Genomic DNA, 21025 nt, shown 5'->3' with positions numbered 1-21025 from the left:
GAACAATGTGAAGTTTCTCTTGAAGTTGTAAATGAGAAAGCAAGGCTGAAAAAAAATGTACAGTTGAATTCAGTCAAAGTTGGCTGTTTGGAAAATTCTCAGTTTGGCCTTCCTGGGGAGTTTACCAGCAGCCCGGTCTCTGTGAGCTGCGGAGAGCCACAGCGTGAAGCAGCGGCTTTGTATCACCCTGTACAAGTTCAGGGTCATTGTCCTGGGAGCTGCTGTCTCTAAACCAGTGCATCTCTATGCATCTCAAATTTAGGATGCTCTTCAGAACCTCAAGGAGAGCTTCTGGTTGGAAGAAAATAAAATAGTCATGGTAGATGTGCAAAGAAACACGAAGCATGCGGCTGCGCAGTGGGCAGCTCAGGAGATAGGATTAGCTGTCATGTTTTGTTCCATAAGGTAACGCTTTAAGTAGTGACTGGTTTCCTAGCGACTAGAGGGAATTTCTCTTTTATGATAATAATGAATGTGAAGTCCCCCAGGTCTCGCCAGGGCACATACTCTACTGTCATTTCCCTGGTGGAAAGCCACTTGGCACAGGAGTCAGCCCGGTCCCCCATATTGTCAGCTGGTGAGAATGGCCCAGAGTAGCTCGGGTGGCGGATGTCTTGGTCTCGGTCCCCATTCAAGCACAGTGTGTTGTCACAATCAGCTACGCTCACTGAAGCTGCATTGCCAAATACTGTTCGACTAGAGCAATCTGAAGTAGCTGGCGAGAGATGCAAGTAGGGCTGGGCTGTGGCCTTGCCCTGGCCCTGGAAGCTTCATTTGTTTTTACAGATGCACCACGCTTTCACTTCACTGTATGTGCAGCACTGGCAAAGGTGGTAAAACCATGGACTCACATCCACTCATCACAATGGGGACATGGTAGAATGGATCAGCACACTGGGATGCCAGACAGCTAGAAAGAGGGCCTGGGAGTCCATGAGGAAATGGCCAGAGCAGTCACTGAGCGATTGAGGTGCTGGAGGACCTCTAAGGAGGGCTACATTTTTGTAGGTGACAAAGTAAAAGCAAAAGGGCAGGAAGGAATTCGGTTTGTATTTGTTCCTCTTTGTATTAAAAAAAAAAAAAAAAACCCAGCCACACTAAAAATGTCATCTGATGGGGGAGTGGTAAGGGGAGAAGAGGGATGGGAGCGAAAGCTAGAACCAAGTCCCTTTTTGTGCCTCTGGATTTAAAAAGCCCTGGGGAGAGCTGAGCAGTGCTGGCCAGCGAGCTTGAGTCCAGGAAGCCAGGAAAGCCAGTGTACGAGGGACTTAAGGAGGATGAACATGTTTTCTCTTGCACAGCCATTACAGAACTGTGGGGTGGAGGGTGGTCTCAGGGATCTGGGTTGCTCCTGGCTGGCTCCTTTGCTGTCCTCACCTTGGGGCTTCCACCTCACCATCCCAGGATGCTGGTTGGAGTGCCAGCTGTTCCATCAGCATTCCAGCTGGCAGCAAGGAGACGAGGGCAGCCGGCTGGCCTCCATCTTTAGACTGCATGCAGAGGTTGTGCAGCGTGGGCTGGTCGTAGCCATGTGTCTGTTCCCAGCCTCGGGAGGAGGCTGGGTGCGGGCCTTTCTGTTGGCCACCTGCCCAGCTGCCACTCAGGGTTGTGTCGCTGAGTTGAGGGATCTCCTTGGGGTCTACTGCAGTACCTTCCTGTGTGCTTCCGTGCCATACACCCCACTGTCCCAGGGACTTGCGCTCTGTCTGTCTGGTCCTGGGAACCCCATGGTTCCTCAGGAATACCTGCTTTATCCCTCAGCTTATAAAGACTCAGCCCTTTATACTCCTTCCTCGCATTATACACACACATACACACAATCTGACCAAAGACTGAGGTCACTTACAGCTGAGATGCCAAGGAACGGCGGGTAGTGTGCCAGAGGGCCCGAGGTTTATACCTCTGCTCTGAGAAGCTGTTTTACCTGTGATGCTAAGCTGAGGCAGGTAGAGGTCTTTCTAGAAAGGTAGTTTAGAGGCTGGGGATAAGTGGGTTCGCTGTTCTGCCCAGTGGGTGCAGTTTCTCTGCGGTCTTGTGCTGTACTCAGGGCCTGCAAGAGGAGGCGTCTCATGGCAGTGGAGTCTCTTCCAGCTGGAGAAGCAAGGGGCATTTGCCGAAGGCTGTTTGATACTCTTCTTCAACGCTGTGAGCGTTTGTAAGGTGGGAGGATTATGTATGTGGAGACCTCTCTTCACCGTTGATACGATTTTTCACAGTTGTACAGCGAGTGGCTGTGATCAGAAATTCAACACCAAGTCTAACTTGAAGAAACATTTCGAACGCAAGCATGAAAACCAGCAGAAGCAGTATGTAGTAAGTATGACGAGTGTACGTGCTGAAACCTTCTGAATGTTTTCACACTTCCTGCTTATGCCTCTCAAGTTTTCATCGATCAGTTTGGCCTGTCCAGTGGGTCTGCAGGTAGACTGACCCCGTTCCCCCAATCATATAGGCAGACATGGCATGTGTCAAGGTGTACCCCAGTTGAGCCATTTCTGCTTTCTCCCATGTAAAAACTTCTTGACGTAAAGTGACTAAGTAGGTGCAAGTGGGAATGCCTTAATTTCCAAAATGGTTTTCTCTGAGAAGGTCCTTCCTCAAGGCTAACAGACGCTCTGTCCACAGTGCGGTTTTGAGGGCTGTCAGAAGAGCTTCAGGAAACACCAGCAGCTGAAGACGCATCAGAGCCAGCACACCAACGAGCCGCCCTTCAGGTCGGTGCCGTGCGCCGTGCAAGACGCCCTCAGCGCCAGGCGTGAGACCAAAAAGCAGGCTTGGGAACAAGGGCTCCAGAGCGGCTTCCCATCCTGGGTTTCTTCTCTGTGAGGGAGAGAGCTGTGTATGCCCATGTCTGCAGGGGGATAGTTGAAAAGCGTGCTTTTGCTTTGGTTTTCCAAAAGAACTATCTCCAGTGCTTCAAGGTCATTTGTGGGATTGTTGCAGCTGGGGTCCGTGCGAAGGCGGGCAAGAGTCCACTGTCTGTCAGAGCTATTGTGTAAAGTTTCCCTATGGGGGCATTTTTCTGGAGAGCAAAACTGCAGTTTCTGAGGCATGGGTGAGGGTTGGAACACGTGGGAACAGGCCTGTGAAGCTCCAGCTGTGCCCTCGTTGGCCTTGGAGCCGTGCCGGGACAGAGCCTGCCTCACGGGGCCACTGCTGTCCTGAGTAGAGGTGGCGTGTGCTTTGTCCACTCACCCAAGGCCACCACATCGGCTGCCGTGTCTTCTCATCACACAAGCCCCTTGCAGCACCATCAGACAACCAGATATGAACGATCCTGGATGGCACAGCTTATCTGAGCTGCCTCAGACAACTGCCTTTGTAGCTGTGAGCACTATAGTATTTGCAGTTAGCAAAAGCAAAATTACTTGTCACATAAGCAGCCACAGCAAAAAAAAAAAGTAATGTGACTTTTTCTCTCAGTTTGCTTTGCCCTAAGGCTGGATCATGTAACTTGAATCCCACCTGTGATCAGCTCTGCACTGTAATTGTTATTTTTCTGTGGCTGGTTTGGTTATGGGAAGGAGGACTGTAGTGAGACAAACAGAACAAGCAGAAGTGACCTTAAAGCAGAATCCTCCATGAAAATGGGCTAATACTTCCTGTGCTGCTAACCCAGGTGCACGCAGGAGGGATGTGGGAAGTGCTTCGCCTCACCCAGCAGGCTGAAACGGCACGCCAAGGTCCACGAGGGTACGTAGAGGCCCCGCGCCTGCTCACCTCAGTGGTGCACTCACTGTAGGATGGGCTGTATGCTTCTGGTCTGTACTGTGGTCACACTTAGTGCAGATACGGCTCAGTCGGCGAGGGTGACACCATCCTGCTTATCAAAGAGGCAGTGGCCATGCCTTCGCTCATGTGCGCCTGCCATGCTGTTCTTTAGACTGAGCCACTGTTATTGCCCCAGCCAAGGCCTGGCGGATTTTTTTCCCCCTTCTTGTTTCTCATGTTTTGAACCTCTTCTATTCACCAGCTGTACTATTGTTCCCTTTTTTGGTCATTCAGAAGTCTTGGATAACATTCTGAATTTCTGGAGTAAACAAATGTAACTTAAAAATGAAACGCTTGGTTGCTTTGGCCTGTTTTCTGAGAAGTTTTTGCAGTCTCTATCCTTACTTCCAAGCCCCTCTGAATTTATGAATTTGCTTTTCTAACAACCAGATGGGTGAGAATGAGCGGCAGCCCCATTCTTTTTAGTTTCTGCTGGGTCAGCCTCAACCTGGCTGTTATACTGACTGCTTTGTCCGGCATCCATTTTGTGCAATTTTCTCTAGGAATAAAAAAATTCCAGAACATTTTTCTTCCATGTTTTCCCCCTGGGTTTTTCTGGTTCTTTCTTCCCTAGCTGTACACTTTTCATTTTCAGTATGAGTCATAGAAGATAATGAGATGAAAAGAGGTGAAGGGTGGGCGCCTTAAGTACCGGGGTAGGAAGCTGGATGCCTACCTGGGACAAAGGACCTGAAGCCAGGTCTGCTGAGGCTGCAGGGGCACGCACTGGGCCGTGGGAGGGTACGTGAGACTCCAGGTGGCACTGAAGCAGCAGGGCGCCCACACAGGCGCGAGGGGAAATGCTTCCTGCGTAGCAGGCAGCTGGGCTGCAGCCCAGTGCAGAGCATCTTGCTGCTACACTGCTTGGCTTCCTGTCACAGGAAACAGGCCTTGTTTTCATCCCGCCTCCTGAGAGGAGCATACTAGCATCTTAGAAGAGGTGTGGGGAAATCAACCTAGGAATTTGGAGTTTGCTTTCTAACGATGATGGTGTTTCTGCAGAGTACGCATCATGGACAATGCACCAACCGCCCTTTTTGTTTGTTTTAAAACAGGTTACACATGCCAAAAGGGATGTTGCTTTGTGGCCAAAACATGGACAGAGCTCCTGAAGCACATGAGAGAAGCCCATAAAGGCAAGGCAGACCACAGTGGCTGGGGATGTGCATCTGTCCCCGTGGCATTCAGTTAGTGCTCTTGAATGCGTGCTGTAGGGTGGAAGGGGTTGTGTGTGAAGTGCTGCTGGCTCTGTCAGCTGTCGGTCAGGTGTCTCAGAGCTGCCACTGTCGTGTGCATGTGGCAGGTGTGTCCTGTGAGACTGTTTGGGACCCCATGCCCTCCATAGGAGAGGACAAGGAAGGAAACTGGTCCTTATGATTTTCTCCACTTACCAAAAGCCCCATGCTACTAAGAACCCCACGCCCTGGCACATGAAAGTCAAGGAGGAGCATGGGAGTACCACCAGAACCCCGAAGATCCGAGCAGGATCTGGCCGCAGTGACAGGCAGACTTAGGGCTTCCCTGTTGTGTGATTAGCGGTAGAAGGTGTAAGGCATTGAGTGTTACTTAGCTTTTCAGTACTGATCATCCTCCAGGGTCATGGCCAGGGAAACTGGTTAAATATGTCTGTCTCCTCCACCAGAGGAAATAACCTGTGAGGTTTGCCAGAAGACATTCAAGCGCAGAGATTACCTTAAGCAGCACATGAAAATCCATGCCCCGGAAAGGGCCGTGTGTCGCTGTCCGCGCGAAGGCTGTGGCAGGACCTACACCACTGTGTTTAACCTGCAGAGCCACATCCTCTCCTTCCACGAGGAAATGCGTCCATTCGTGTGTGAGCATGAGGGCTGTGGCAAAACATTCGCCATGAAGGTAAATGTCTGCCCTGCTCAGCCTGGGTCACAGGGTGCTGGCTGGGGGGCTGGCACACAGGAAGGCCTGTGGCCCCACACACCTTCCACACTTGCTTCTCCAGGGTTCCTGTTCACCAAAGCCTGCACAGGCTGTAGGTTAGCCGAGGCCAGAGGACCTCAAAGGCAGCCCTGGATCAGCAGCTCCCAGGAACTCTCTGGGCAGAATGCCTGGGTGTGGGGCCTGGCATCTGTGATGTGACGAGATGCGGGCAGTATGTGGAGTATTCTGGTCCTGAACTGGGGAAGGGCAGCAAGGAGCTGAGGGACAGACCATCCTGCTGACGATGTTGAGATTGTCACTCTGCATTCTTCCTGGGAACGGTTACGCAGAAGAGGGAAATGGCGTCCACTCAGCTCAATCCAGGCCGTCAGTAGTCAGCGCGGAGCTCACTGCCAGTGGTCAGCAGGATGTTGGTCAGGTCCCTGCTGGGTGTTCACCAACACCACTCAGGCTCTGCTAAGAGGTCCCTCCCCCTCCCAATCCCCTCCTGCTTCCTCCTTGCGGAGGAGAGAGCCCACAGGCCAGGGCTAGGGGGTGGATGGGGGGAGTTCCTTGGAAAAGGCAGTGACTGGGTCCAGGGTTCGAGGGAAGACCATTTCCTTCCCTTCAGTGGAGGAAGGCATCTGTGTAGGGGTTACATTCCTCAACAGCATGTAATACAAGGTAGGCTAATAGCTTAGGACTGCAAATTCAACCGTTTTCATATTAATACATACCTAGTATTAGTGATTTATTTTTTTCAATATGGGATGCAGGCATTTTAGCTTTTTTTGGATTTTTTTATTATTTGAAAGGCAGAATTACAGAAATCGGAGAGACAGAATCAACCTTGTGCTGTTTCACTCCCTGCTGAACAGCTGGCTGCACAACAGCTGGGGTTGGACCAGGCCAAAGCCAGGAGCGCAGAGCTGCTTCTGGGTCTTCCACATGAGTGCAGGGGCCCAGGGACTTGTGACATCTGCTGCTGCTTTCCCAGGGGCATTAACAGGGAGCTGGCTCAGAAGTGGAGCAGCTGGGACTTGAACCGGAGTCCAGTTGTTGCAGGCAGAGGTTTCACTTGCTATGCCATGACGCCAGTTCCAAGGTGATACTTTTAAATACAACCTCTTTCCCTTTCCTCCACTGTAGCAAAGTCTCACTCGGCATGCTGTTGTGCATGATCCTGACAAGAGGAAGCTCAAAGTAAGTTCAGAGTACTCAGGTGAGCTGAGTTGTAAAGCCGGTTACCCTGAGCCAGATACCGTCTCTCTGAGGTCTTACCCCATGGTGTGAGTCTGCGTAGTCTGAAGATTTTCCCATACAGGAGTGTGTGTGCTGTGTCTGTTAGACCATACCTACTGCGATGATCAAATTCATCCAGGTACGTTTGCTTTTGAACTCATGCTCTCCGTCTCGTTGCCCTAGGTGAAACGACCTCGTGAGAAGCGGAGCTTGGCCTCCCGGCTCAGTGGCTACATCCCCCCTAAGAGGAAACAGGAGCAGCAGCTGCCTGGAGACGGAGAGCTGCGGCACCTTGCCGAAGACCAGGTGTTGTTCACCGGCGCGGCGCAGGCCCCCACCTGAAGGTCACCTGCTTTGTTTAAAGGACTGCATATCATGTCAGCTCATTTTGTCTCACAAGCATATTTTCCTTTATTAAAATCACGGATGCGGATCACCTGAGTCCCTGTTACTTCCTTCTTTGTTCAGTATGTCTCTTCTCTGGGACCCTTGGGATTCTCTGTGTGCATTCTCTTCCTTTTTGCTCAAATGACGAAGAACACACATGACAGCTTTTCCTCCCTTGATGGTTTGTGGCTTGGATTTGAAGGTGGCAATTCCAGGCATTGTCTGGAGTATCTGATTAAATATCTCCTCCTAAAAAGGAAAGCAATCAAAGGTTAATTTAAAGTCAGTGTCTGGGAAGTTGGGTGTTAAGCCTAGCGATATAGGCGTGTGCATTCTATTGTGGTGACTTGGTCTGAAGCCAAGCTCTGCCTGATTCCAGCTTCCTGATGCAGACCCTAGGAGGCAGTGGCGGTGGCTCTAGAGGCTGTATTCCTGTCCCCCTCCTGAGAGCCTTGCCTGGGCTCACCCATGCAGGCACCTTGAGAGTGAACCAGCGGGTAGCAGCATGGAGCCTGCTTTCCTTCCCATGCTGTCTGCCTTGCAAGTAAAATTAAAAATCAAAATCTGTGTCTTTAATGTTTCCTAACATCAGTAATTTTAAAAAACAGCATTCTTCAACCGCTCGCACTTCAGTAACTAGTTAATCTGCTTCTGCATGGAGTCGGTGCAGTAATGTCATAGAACTGTACCAGTACATCAAAGGCTCTGGCCATATGTCTCCACCGTCACAGCACAGAGGAGCTACGTTTCGTCCCAGAATGCTCTTACAAAACAAGCAAAAAGTTCCCAAGATTGAGCCTTAGTAAAGTACCTCCTTATCCCCCCTCCGCCGAAACTGTCAGCCTACTGCACCGCCGACTCTCCTAACGCTGACAGAATCACTGCGAGCGATTACGAGACCTGGGCTCCAAAACTTCTGAATTGGTTGGGCTGCAGGCCTAGGCTGAGATGATTCTATTGTAGCCCCGTGTTAATAACCACTGGTCTAATGCTGCCTGAGTGAGTGAGACGTTATCCAATTACAAGCTTAGATGTTCCATAAACACCCTGGGATTGCAGACCCACACACCCTCTGGAAGAGTCTGTAACGCTCATGAGCACTTGGAGAAGATGAGCCCACAGCTGCCGGTGTTTCATGGAAAGGCTAGGCATTCTTCAGTTTGTAAAACACACCAGTATACAGCTTAGAATACGTAATGTTTGCATTTGGCAAACACACCATAAAGTGTACAGGCAGTGTGCTTGCATTCTGAGAAGCAATGGAGAGCTATTCTTGCTAGATGACAGAAGAGCCAGTCACTGGTTCTGCCTTGTTTTCCCAGGGAACAAGCCGATGGCATACCTGCTTTCACTTACCGTTTTGTTGTCCAGCTCGTCTGCATTTCTCCCTTTCTTTACAGTAATTTGAACATGGTATTTTTTCTCGATCCATTGCTGAATCTGTTTACTCTTTGTGTCCAAATCATGTTGTCCGATATTTGAAGAAAAAGTCAGCTCTTTTGTCAGGATTGGTCCTAGTTTGAAACAGTGAGATTTGGTGCTGGGACCCTTTTCTAGTTTGCTGTGAAACCTGAACTCTTTTTCCCCACGCCCCACCCCAACCCGCTATCTACTTCCCAAGAGCTTAGGTTTGCTGCCAGGGCTCTCCCAGACCTCAGCGTTCAGTTTCACAGACCAACAAAGCTTTTTCAAACTGGAGAAATAAACCATAAAGGTAACTTTTTTTTAAATCTGCCAAGTAAGAGTATTGAAAATATGGCGAGATTTTTGTAGCATACATCAATAAAAATCATTTCAGAAAAAATAAAGGAACATGAATAGGCAACTCAAAAACATCAAATAGTGGAAAGAAAACATACAAAACAATATGCCATGATCTCTGACCTATTAGTATGACAAAAGGTAAGAATCTGACAGCATAAAGCATGGTTAAGGATGGAGAGAAAGGAATTCCATGTGCTGCTGAAGATGGCAACTGGAGCCTATAGGTTACAGAACCTAGCGCATGCGCAGAATGTCTGCAATAGTGACAGACTGTATCTCTGTGCCCACTGTCCCTGGAGGTGGATTAGCACATTGGAGAGTCTCATGGTGAAATGCCATAAGGTAATTACAGCATTGACAGATCTTAAAAATAATAAGCCTGTCATTGTTATGTATGCCATTTATGAATATGGAACCACACCCTAAATTCAGCATGACTAGGGATACCCTTGAGGTGGGAGAAATGGAAATCCTGGCGGCCCCGCTTCTCATCCAGCTCCCTGCCTGTGGCCAGGGAAAGCAGTAAAGGACGGCCCAAAGCCTTGGGACCCTGCACCTGTGTGGGAGACCCAGAAGAAGCTCCTGGCTCCTGGCTTAGATTGGCTCAGCTCCAGCTGTTGCGGCCACTTGGGAAGTGAACGATCAGATGGAGGATCTTCCTCTCTGTCTCTCCTCCTCTCTGTGTAACCAACCACCTTTCCAATAAAAATAAATAAGTCTTTAAAAAAGGGGGGAGGCAGCGCGATAGCATAATGGTTAAGGTCCTCGACTTCAATGCCCCGGGATCCCATATGGGCGCCGGTTCTAATCCCGGCAGCTCCACTTCCCATCCAGCTCCCTGCTTGTGGCCTGGGAAAGCAGTTGAGGACGGCCCAAAGCCTTGGGACCCTGCACACACATGAGAAACCCAGAAGAGCTCCTGTCCTGGCTTTGGATTGGCTCAGCTCCAGCAGTTGCGGCTGCTTGGGGAGTGAATCAATGGTTGGAAGATCTTCCTCTATCTCTCTTCCTCTCTGTATAACTAATCGCCTTTCCAATAAAAATAAATACGTCTTAAAAAAAAAAAAGAAGAAATCGGAAGGGACTGGATCTGTGGTGAAGTGGTTAAGTTGTCACAACACAGGCATCATGTATTAGAGCTCTGGTTCAAGTTCCGGTCGCCCTGCTTCCAATCCAGCTTCCTGCTAATGCTCCTGGCTGGGTAAGCAGTGGAAGATGGCCTGAACAGTTAGGTTTCTGCACCTGTATGAGAGACCAGGATGGAGTTCTGGGCTCCTGGCTTTAGTCCTAACCAGCCCTGGCCACTGAGGTCATTTGAGCAATGAACCAGTGGAAGTAAGATTTTCCTCCTTTTCTTTCCCTCTTTTCCTCTCTCTGCTGTTCTGCTTTTCAAATAACTCTTCAAACTTTCTTTGATAATGTTACTGCTTGTTCATTTTGGATGATGGCTATTTTATTTCATAGTTTTACATTTCTAAAAGACAAAATTTAAGGTTATTGCTTCCTTACACCTCCTTATGACTTGGTTCTAGTTCTCTTTCAGAACAAAGTGACGGCTTTAACAACTCAGACCTTCACTATCTCCAGTCTGTTCCACTTAAAAAAAAAAAAAAAGATTCATTTGTTTTTATTTGAAAGGCAAATCTTACAGAGAGCAGAGACAGCAAAGGTTTTCCATCTGCTGGTTCCTTCCCCAAATGACCGCAGCAGCCATTGAGCAGTTGAGCTTCTTCCATGAGTGTGCAGGGTCCCAAGGACCTGACCTTCCGCCACGCAAGGGGCTGCATCAGAAGTGGAGCAGTTGGGACACAAACTGGCAGTATATGGGACTCCAGCAACAAGGTGGAGGATTAGCCTGCTAAGCCATGATGCCAGCCCTGTTTTCAACTCATTTTACGCTCCTGTTTAGTCTTGTTTTGTGGTCAACATCCTTTAGATACAGTATCAGAAAACTCGAGGATCACACCTTCCAGGCAATGCTTTCATAGAGGAACCTAAGGAACAGCACTTTGGTGTTTCCAAACATACATCTTCACTTCCAATTCCTGGCTTCTAGACCCTTAAACAACAGGTGTCTCATCAGGTGACGGGCCAGATACGTCAATGAGTGTTACTACCCAGACTGCACATAGCAAAACACTGGAGCATGAGACACGCTCTCAGAATTGTTTCAGAACGTAGTAAATGCTTCCAGATAACTGACCAAATGACAGAGCTGGAGGGAGTGGCCCAGATGCGACAGGGGCTTTCAACCCTGAGTCCTCACACCCATGGGATCTGCTCAGCCTTGGCACAAGGAGGCGAGGGGAAGGAACCCGTGGTTCTGATCTCTTGCCCTTACTTCTCCCTCACTTTTCACAGGTTCAAAGGAAGAGACAAAGAAAAAAAAACAATGGAAATCCCTAAAGGAGGAAAGAGGAAAAGATGGTGGGACCGTTGATGACACCACGCACCTTGTCCTTGTCTGGTTTCTCATTTCTTCCCTGTCACAGGCACCTGGACAAAGAGCATCTAAATTGTTGACGCACAGTGGTTAAGGATTCGGGTGCAAACAGCCAGAACCTACCAGCTTTGGGCCGAGCCTTTTCCATCTCGCGGAGCCGCAGGCGCTCCTGGTGGATCTGGAGACCCGTCATGAGCTGGTACCTGGGGGGCTCCGCCTGCGCGTCCCTCTTCACCAGCCGCAGCTCTCGTTCATCCATGAGCCGGATGACGTCCGCCCGGTGCATGTTTCCCAAGTCGTTGCCTTCCTCATCAAGGACTTGGATAATTCGCTCCTTAATTTTCCTTCCAACGTTACTAAAGTCAGTTTCATTCCTTTTTGTCTTTTTTCTCTCTTCCTGGGTGTCTTCAGCAGTACCAAAAGCTCTTGCATGAATGAGGTAGGATGGTCTCGGGGCAGAAGCAAGCAGACACAATGTTGTTGGCCCCACCTTTGTCACCAGGGGTTGACCGAAGCATCTTCTAATGCAATGATTTTCTGTCTTCACAGTTTGTAGCATCAACTGTTTTAGAAGAGCAGCCATCCTAAGGACGTGGTGAGAGAAGCTCATTAACACTCATTCATTCTCCTGGACTGGTTCCGGTGGCTCGTGGCAGGGCATGTGGGAGGCTGCGGACAGTGTGTCACCTGTGAATGTGACGGAAGTGCTGCTGAGTGGAGTTCATGCCAGGAGGGGGACACTAGGTGACCCCGGCCAGCCACATTCACGGGGTACCATCCCCAGCACAAGTGGTGTTAAAAAGAACCAGATGTGCATGGTGCTTCAGTTCGTTCATTTTCCCTCCACATATCCTGCCTCATGTAACTATGTTCCCCGTGGATCCACCAACTCCAAAAGCAACTGCCATCCCCAGGGGGGTGCAGTACCCATAACCCTCGGTGATTCCTAACACCACCGCACAAGCTTCCAGCACACTTACCTGCTGCCACTGACATTTCTGACGATATATGAAATTCAAGAACCCTACTGTGAGAAAAGGGATTCTATAGAAGGCAGAGAACCTACTGGAAGAAACTAAGACTGTCAGGAAGGAAGCAGACTCCCTGACACACAGCCAACTGCCAACATCACCAAGTAGAGAGGTCCCTGTCTAGGCGAGAGCGGTGCCACCAGAGGCTGGCCATCAGGCCCACCTGGTGATATTGTATTTCATGCTTATAAGACTGAATTTGAAGCACTTGTAAATGGAGCTCTGAATCTTTTAGTTGCTTCTCTGTCATAAATAAGGTCTCCTCCTCCAAGGCACACATGTGGCCAACTCCGAGGTGCCAACTGAAGGGGTGACCCATTCATCTCACCTAGAGTCTGATGAGGCAGGGATTGCAACAGGTGCGACTTGTCAAACATGGAGGAGGGAAAAAGCAGGTGTCTCTAGGGCCCAAAGAATGAATCCCACGTCACCTGAGTGTCACCTGGGGTGCCTATAACTGGAAATGCGCTGTGCCTGGCTTTGATGCCACTAATCCTTACCGCTGTCTGGATCCCTCACCCCTCATGTGGATGAGTGAGATGAAGAAAAGGGAATGCAGGGAAGTGAACAGAACGACAGACATTTGTAATCCCACTTCCTTCTTTACCTAGCCTGACTCCCACCACCCGGAAGTACAGCTCCAGCTAATCTCTCTCCAAGGCCAAACCTATACAATTACCTTCCTACTCAACCACGCAGATGTGTAGCACTTTTCCTGAAGTGAATACTTCCAAAATTCAGGGCTGGATTGTCTACCGCCAACCTGCGCCCCAAACCAAGTTTTCCCTGTCTCAGACAAGGGCAACATCTGTTTGCTCAGGACAAAACTATGCAGGTTAGTCCTGACCTTCCGTCTTCTCTCAGGCACATCAGCAGCCCTACTGCTACAGCAGCCCGTAAACTGCCTCCCAGATCCCAGCACTCCTCACTGTCCCCTCCCTGCTCTGGACCACCATCGGCTCCCATCTGTATTACGCTGATTGCCTCCTGCCTGCTCTCCCCACTTCTGCCTTTGTCCTAAGAGCTCCCCACAGGCACAGCATGCACAATGCACCTGGCAAACCGTACATGTTAGAGCACGCCCCTCCTCTGCTCATAGATCACCGCTGCTCCCATCTCACTCTGAGCCAGAGCCAGGCCCATGAGATGGCCTCCCGTTTCCCCGGTGACCCAGCTATGTCCACTCTGCTTTCTTCACCATTATTCTAGCTGCATTTTAAACTGCAAAGAGCTTTCAGTTTCTTTGTTAATAAGCAATGCAGTTTGTGGCAATCAAACTTTAATAATAGCTTGTTTTTCATAATTAAAATTTCTACACAGTCCAGAAAGGTGATGGGGGAGATTAACTAGTGATGCCAATGAAGCCCACATAAGCTTTTTAATTTAATAAACTCCATAATGTAATAAGTTAGCATTCTGAGTTTGTGCATCCTTAAAACTATGTTTCCCTCATCAGTTCCAAGTTTATATCTAAGGGATCTATAAATAACAAACCCTATAAACTGCAGGTTCTGAGCTTTTGGTGGCGCATACACATGCTGCCTTTATTTCTGCACCTGGTTTTCATCAAGCCAGAGTCTAAAAGTGTCACACCACCACATACAGGGATGGTTCCATCTGAAGTGGGACCTGCCTATTGGTGGTCAGAAGCTACCACTGTTTCTACCAGAGCTGCAGGCGACACCTGGGATGTGTGTATCAACACATACCTACTTCTTCTCCTCTCTCATACAGAGAACCACTGGATGGAATTAAGAACAAGACGAGGACGAACCAGAGAAAATGAGTAATAGAACCTTGCGAGTGGGTTCAAGGACAGTGCAGACGAGCACGTCTGGTTCCCCACACCCTCTGCAGCCGGATGTAAACCACGAGGCCACGGACTCGGCCTCGACGATCTGATCCCATCAAAGCAGTCACCGTGCGGCTGAAGAGCCCAGCACCTCGATCATGAGCAGGCTACTACGTTCCCCAGGACACAGGGCTACCCGCCGCCTGAGCTATCCCCGGGACTCCGGAAGCCAGGTGTCCGAAGGGTCATTCAGGATGGGCTGCCCGGGCCTGCACCTGTAGGTATCCCTGACCCATGCTGAAGAGACCCACAGTGTCCCCATTCCTCGGGTGCCTGAGGGCAGATCATCTCGGAGCTCCGAGAGGCCTGCAGGTGACCCTCGGGCTGCATCCCCAATCAGGGACAATGGAACATTCCAAAAGCACATGGCCACCTAAGAGCAGTTTCAATGTCTGATTCAGGCCTTCCATAAAATGTAGGTGATTTATATATCATTAAATCTTCAAGAGGAAAACTGAAATACTTGTCTGTCTTCGTATGCTGTGTATTTCAGGTGAATTGAATAGTGTGTGTTTAAATATATTTTCAAGCTCATCTTGAGCTGTCTAAAATGAATCATGATCTGGAAGACGATGTTCCCCCACACCTGGCTGTGAAAATGCTTCAGACACATAGCGAAGCTGGCATACTTTGCATGAACCGACCGCGGCTGCCTGCTAGCTCCGGCAGCACGTGTCCTGCCCTGTCCTGCCCTCCCAGCTCCCTGCACGTCTCCCCTCCTCTGACCAACCCCCTTACTTGTGTTCTGACGCATTTCTCAGCAAGCTAGACACCGGCACCCCCCATCTCTCAACACTTGAGAATACGTGTCCTTGACAAGGGTTCAGTATTTCTTATGCTTCTTTGGAGGCAAAATTACTTACAATGAGATGAACAACTCCTCAGCACTACCACTGGCCTGACTCGTTGTGAAAAGCATATAAAGTTGTAACTAAAATTCCTACCAACACATTGAACATCACCATGCCCCCAAAGTTCCTCCAAGCCTTTTCCAAATGCTACCTCCATTTTTACTAGGAAGCACGCACTGGTCCTTCCCATCACACGTGTTCCACACAGAATCGGAAAGAATGGGCTCTTGGTTGTAGACATCACAGTGTGATGTTTCTGTGACTCACTCATGTTGCACGTAGAATCAGTGTAGTTCTTCCTCTTTCTGGGAAAGGGCCCCAGTGTGTAAGCATGCTGCAGTTTCTAAATCTAGCTTCCCAGTTTTGGGTTTTCTGAGTGAATGAACATTCTTATATCCATGCAAAGTGACTTGTAATTCCTGCTCCAAAGGACAGTTACATTCCTTGATACATTTTTTTTTTTCATTTTTTTACACGCTATACTAGTATATTTGTAAGGAAACTTCTGGGAAGACAGTTTACATGTATACTTTAAGTAGATACAACTGGAAGGAGAGAACAGGCATGGAGTACCACTCTGGGGGAAGCTAAGATGCTTGAATGCTTTTTGCAATTGTAGATCAAAGAGATGACGATGACCTTTCTTGTATGTTCACTATAGCTGCTATTGATGAGCTCATATTGAGACCCATTCTTCCCAACGAGGTTAGATCAAACTTAGGCAGACTGGGGGCAGTGACAAAAACCTCTGCTTCCTCTTCCAGTGCCTGGATTGGAGGCCCAGTTCCTGGGCAGACCCTGGGAGGCAGTAAGTGACAGCTTGCAGTGCTGGGTCACTCCCCACTACACGGAGCATGTGGACAGCACGGCTGGCCCTTGGCTCAGCTCTGGCCCAGCCAGCTTTGACTGCCAAAGGCATCTGGGAACTGAACAAGCAGACACAGGCTCTGCTTATTTCTCTCTCTGCCTCTCGAATGATTACATGGACAATTTAAAAACAAAATTTTACAAAGATTCTAGTAGAGCAAATATCTGTGCAATTGATTTTTGCCAATTCCTATTAATGCTTAAGAATTCCTACAATTTCCAAGCACGTTTCACAAAGTCTTTGCTTCCGCTTGCTAACTGTGCCGTCTGCCCCATTCCAGCCTGTCTCTCCTGTTAATCTGCCTTGCAAATAAAAACAACTTTCTAAAAAGCTAATACCTTCAGCACATTTATCAACTACAAAACTAATATTACTTAACAACCACCTGGGGCAGGGTTGGGGGGTCAGAGAAACATTAGAGTGTTTATGCACAGGGCTAAAACCTCATCACAGAGACTTAGACTGATTCCAGTGTGTGAGCATGCTCTTCTAGAATGCTCTCTCTCAGGGCCCAGCATTGTGGTCCATTCACAGCCCTGCGGGATTTCACCACCTGCACTTCTACGGCCAATGCAACACCACCGCTCATCAGCTGTACTCCCAAATCCCATTCAGCCCCCCTTACTTCCTGCACGTTCACAGCCACCCCCCCCCCCCCCCCCGCCGCTTGAACGCATCGCCCATCTGTTGGGGAGGCTTTGTCCCATCACCACTCCCACAGCCCCCCACCCCCACCCCGCTGCACTGCCAGAAGGGTTTCTGGAAATGCCCTTCCAGAGAAAGGCCCAGGTCAGTATCTCCCACTATAGTTTTCAGGGTATTCTTTCCTCACCTCCCTTCATTCTTCCCCACTCAACCTCTTGTGGAAACTTCCACAAGCCAGTTTCTCTTTTCCTTACAGCACCCAGCACAATGATAATTTTACAAGGCTCTTATGACCTAGGAAAGTAAGTACTAAGAAATGGGATTTAGTCACCACAGTGCTGCGCCTGGCACAAGAAACAGCAGCTGCTTTTCCAGGTCATCCCCTTGCTCTACAGGCCGTAAGTCTGATGCCAGGGAACGTACTTCTTGGCAGATGAGGGGCATGGGGGAACTCACAGTCAGGAAGCAGAGGGCAGCACCTGGCCTGCACCAGGCTGTGCACAGCCCACTCCAGCACGTGCTGGGGGCGGGGCCGACCCGGTCACGTGCCGCAGCGACGGCCACGCCCCCAACCCACGGCGCGCCGCGGCCGGAGGGGGGGACGTGCTACGTGCGTGCGTCCGTGCGTGCGAGCGCGTCGCCGGGTCGGGCGGTCGGGGCGGAAGGAGGGCAGCATAGAACCGTCCAGAGGGGACGTGCAGGTCTGAAGGCCTGTGGGAGCTCGGGCCGCTCCCTGAGCCCGAGGGCGGCCGAAGCTGAAAGGATCTGCGGGGCTCGGTTCTTCCCCGCACGTCGCTGCCCTCCCTGGGACACAGCCCGGCGAGGAGCTGCCTCGTCGCAGCCATGCCCCCACCCCGCGATCGCGCTCCCCGTTGCAGGTCCCCCTCGCCGCCCGGGGAGCCTCACCTTCAGCATCGCTCCTACCGGGGTCGGCGATTTCTAACGTCTGGCAGAAGGAGCCAGCGAACGGGCTCTTCCGCCCGACCCCTGCGCTTTCCGTACGGGGCGGGGCTTCGGACCACTTCTTCAAAGGAAAGGTGACGTAGAGGGGCTGCGCCTTTTAGCCAGCGGAATAAATGCCGCCGACAGAAAAAAAAGGGGGCGGAGGCAGGGACGCGCGTTGCCAGTGTAAGTCTGTTTTCCAGCAATCAAAGCGTCCCGTTCCCCAGTTACCATGCATTAATGCAGTTTCTAAGATAGCTTGATATTCATGTTTCAGAACGTGCTCTCTCAGCATTGTGAGTTAGGGAAGGCTGGCCTGACGGACAGGTGAGGCCGGAGCTTGCAGAGTCAGGAGCCGCCTCTGGTGCGGGATTCCAGGCAGACCAGGCTACCCACTGGCCCAAGCATCAGGGGGTAAAACTATTATAGAGTTGTATTATCTTCAGAAGAATTTGATGAGCTAGTTGCTGCTACAAGCTCAGCATCTGTACCTGATACTCCACGCGCTCAAAGTTCTGACATGAGCCCCGACATGATGCCACACGTGGAAAATTCCACCCTGATCTTGAACAGGCTACAGTCAAAACACAACTACACCAACAGGCTATGTAATAGAGAAACGTACATGGATTTTGTGTTTAGATTTGTGTCCTTTCCCCTACCTTATGTATGTTGAAATATAGTGAATTCTGAAAAAAAAAAAATCACGAATCTGAAATACCTCTGGTCCCAATCATTTCAAACAAGGAATACTGAAGTTGCTTTACCCATTTACAAATGAAGGAACTGAAGGATGAAATTATCCTTTTCCAAGGAAAGTCACTCACTGGAAAATTTTAAAGTCATGGGCTGACAATCCGTGGAATTACAAGGGGCTAGCCACTGCCTGCTATGTGGGCACCAGTGGGAGTCCCAGCTGCTCCACTCTGATCCAACTCCCTGCTAACTTGCCTGGGAAAGCAGCAGAAGGTGGTCCAAGTGCTTGGATCCCTGTAATCACGTGGGAGACTCGAATGAAGCTTCTGGCTTCAACCTGACCCAGTCCTAGCTGTTGTGACCATTTGGGGAGTGAACCTGCAGATGGAAGATCTTAATTCTGCCTTTCATATAAATAAGTCAGCCTTTTAAAAATTAAAAATAAAATATTAAATGAAACAGAATGCGTAAAAATAGCTGGAGCACTTAATACCCAAATGAAGGATTTGAAACTTGGTAAGAAGATGGCTTGGTAAATTCACAGCAAGGGATCCTTGGCGGCAGAAGCTGGCTGCCAGCATCAGATGGTCCTGGAAGGCACAGCCAGGGCAGGTGGCATGGGCAACTTTCTGAATGCCACTGTCAGGTGCCTCCCCAGGAGCACCAGTGTGCCTGGGGGGAGAGGCAATGAGAGACGATGAGTATTACAGACAGGCCATCAGAGAGAGGCTGGGCTCCCACGTGCCGCTTTCTGTTTATTTCTGTGTTAACCTCTAGCCAAAATTGGGCATAGAAGCTTTTAGGGAGTTGTAGAGGAGGCTAGCGGGGAGCAGCTGGTTAAGCCACTGCCAGCTTCCTGTATTACACGAAATGCTAGTGTGAATCCTGGCTGTTCTGCTTCTGGTCCAGCTCTCTGCTCCTGTTCCTGGGAAAGCAGCAAAAGATGGCTCAAGTACTTGGGCCCTGCGCCCAGGTGGGGGACCTGGATGGCATTCCAGGTGCCGGGCTTCAACCTGGCCCATCCCAGCTGACCCAACCACGTGAAGAGTGAACCAACGGATGGAAGAATGTGTCTCCCTGTCATTCGGCCTTTCAGATTAATAATTAAAAACTAATGATAATAATCTTTTTTAAACCATTGAGAACCTTGAACTTTGTCTGCTGGTAGAAGGTCTTGAAGATGTGTAAGTGAATGGTAAAGCAGGCTCCCTGGCTACCTTTCTTGATTTGTAGCCTCGATTTGTGTATTTTTATTGGAAAGGCAGACTCACAGAACAGGAGACACAGAGAGAAAAATCTTCCTTCCACTAGTTCACTTCCCAAATAGCTGCAACAGCTAGAGCTGAGCCAGTCAGGAGCCAGGAGCTTCTTCTGGGTATCTCACGAGGGTGCAGGGTCCCAACACCTTGGACCGTCCTCAACTACTTTCCCAGGCCACAAGCAGAGAGCTGGATTGGGGGTGGAGTAGCAGGATTAGAACCAGTGCCATATGGGATCCCAGCACATGCAAAGTGAGGATTAACAGCTTGAGCTGTGGCACCGGCCTGTGGCTACCTCTTATTTTTTTTCTTTTTTAAAAATTTTTGTCTTCGACAATCTTTGCATAGTTAATTAGGGCAAAAAAAGTTGAAGGGCACAGGAAAGTGGGTAAGACTATCATTTCCATATTGTTTTTTTTCCTGTATCTGGGGTAAAAGAGTAGATAAAGGAAGAAGCCCTACCCAGTCTCCCACCCATCCCAGCTCCCTGATGTGGGGCATGCTCTGAGGGTCTTGCTCAACTGGTTTTGATAGTTCAACAATTGTGAATTGCTGCCAGTCTCATCATTCCAAGCACAATGAAGTTGCTGCAGATTCCATTGATTGACATAGTCCACCTTATAGTCTCCGTTTGCCCAGTTTTTCACTGCCAACATATGGCTGGGGTAGTTGATTGATTTGTCTGTTCTCAGTTGTGATGCCAGGCATCCTTTGCAGGTTCCGATAGACTGCCATATTCTCCATGTGTACCTGGTTATGCTCTCCACTGCTCCATCTGAGCCTCTTAGGAGGCTCGGCTCTGGCACTTGTACTCCATGGCAGACCATGGAACCTGCACTTCTCTTCATGGTTAGGGCTCTGAGTCTGGCAGTTCGACTGGGGAGATCCCAAAAGAAACTTTGTCTGAGGTGATCCCAGACCATATTCTTGTGTGTACTTGCAAGTACAGGGCCTGGTACAGTCCATCACCCCAATCAGCTGGTGGTTGCAATTGCTGGGTCGGTTCTGTTTCCAGCTCTGTCTACCCCTGGAACCAATGGGTGTTGCAGTACAGCCTGATTCTGCCCAGCACACACTTGCCCCTCACATAAACCAGTAGGAGCTGCAGCCTAGTTGGAGCGACCCACAATAACCCCACCAGGCCTGCCCCCTGCCCTGGTTCCCTTGCTTGCCAGTATGTGCAGCAGACTAGTCCAATCTGTCCCACATCCCATTCAGCTCTCATACATATCTGTGGGCATTGAAGCCTAGTTCAACCCAACAAGCCCCACTATCCAGCCCATACACATGCTGCTGGGTGCCTTATGTCTAGCCACCTCTGTCCCTGTGCTGGTTTTCGTGCTCTCCAGTGGGAGTGGTAGCCCAAGAGGGAGGAGCCCAC

The 21025-nt window shown here is 49.8% G+C and overlaps 2 protein-coding genes across 3 annotated transcripts in view; one reads left to right on the top strand and one right to left on the bottom strand.

Moving 5' to 3' along the window:
* Window positions 1-7339, top strand: part of GTF3A (general transcription factor IIIA) — a 46634-nt gene extending 39295 nt beyond the window's left edge. The window contains exons 4-10 of the mRNA XM_058670548.1: window positions 2217-2313; window positions 2626-2714; window positions 3620-3693; window positions 4827-4907; window positions 5414-5643; window positions 6814-6867; window positions 7090-7339. Coding sequence (XP_058526531.1) covers window positions 2217-2313; window positions 2626-2714; window positions 3620-3693; window positions 4827-4907; window positions 5414-5643; window positions 6814-6867; window positions 7090-7248 — 784 coding nt within the window. The 3' untranslated portion in view covers window positions 7249-7339. The remainder of the gene's footprint in view (window positions 1-2216; window positions 2314-2625; window positions 2715-3619; window positions 3694-4826; window positions 4908-5413; window positions 5644-6813; window positions 6868-7089) is intronic.
* MTIF3 (mitochondrial translational initiation factor 3) lies at window positions 7290-17764 on the bottom strand. 2 transcript variants are annotated; one of them, XM_058670931.1, is made up of 4 exons: window positions 17654-17764; window positions 11624-12084; window positions 8650-8807; window positions 7290-7542 (listed from the first exon to the last, which is right to left on the bottom strand). In XM_058670931.1, the coding sequence occupies exons 2-4, from the start codon at window positions 12081-12083 to the stop codon at window positions 7327-7329; spliced, it is 834 nt and encodes a 277-aa protein (XP_058526914.1). In that variant the 5' UTR covers window position 12084; window positions 17654-17764; the 3' UTR covers window positions 7290-7326. The 2 variants fall into 2 exon arrangements, with proteins under 2 accessions (XP_058526914.1, XP_058526913.1); XM_058670930.1 differs by having other exon boundaries at window positions 11624-12187; window positions 17654-17756.
* Window positions 17765-21025: the final 3261 nt, after the last annotated feature.

This window comes from Ochotona princeps, chromosome 12 (genome assembly GCF_030435755.1).
Source record: "Ochotona princeps isolate mOchPri1 chromosome 12, mOchPri1.hap1, whole genome shotgun sequence".
Classification (NCBI taxonomy): Eukaryota; Metazoa; Chordata; class Mammalia; order Lagomorpha; family Ochotonidae; genus Ochotona; species Ochotona princeps.
This window is presented reverse-complemented; position numbering and strand designations above follow the sequence as displayed.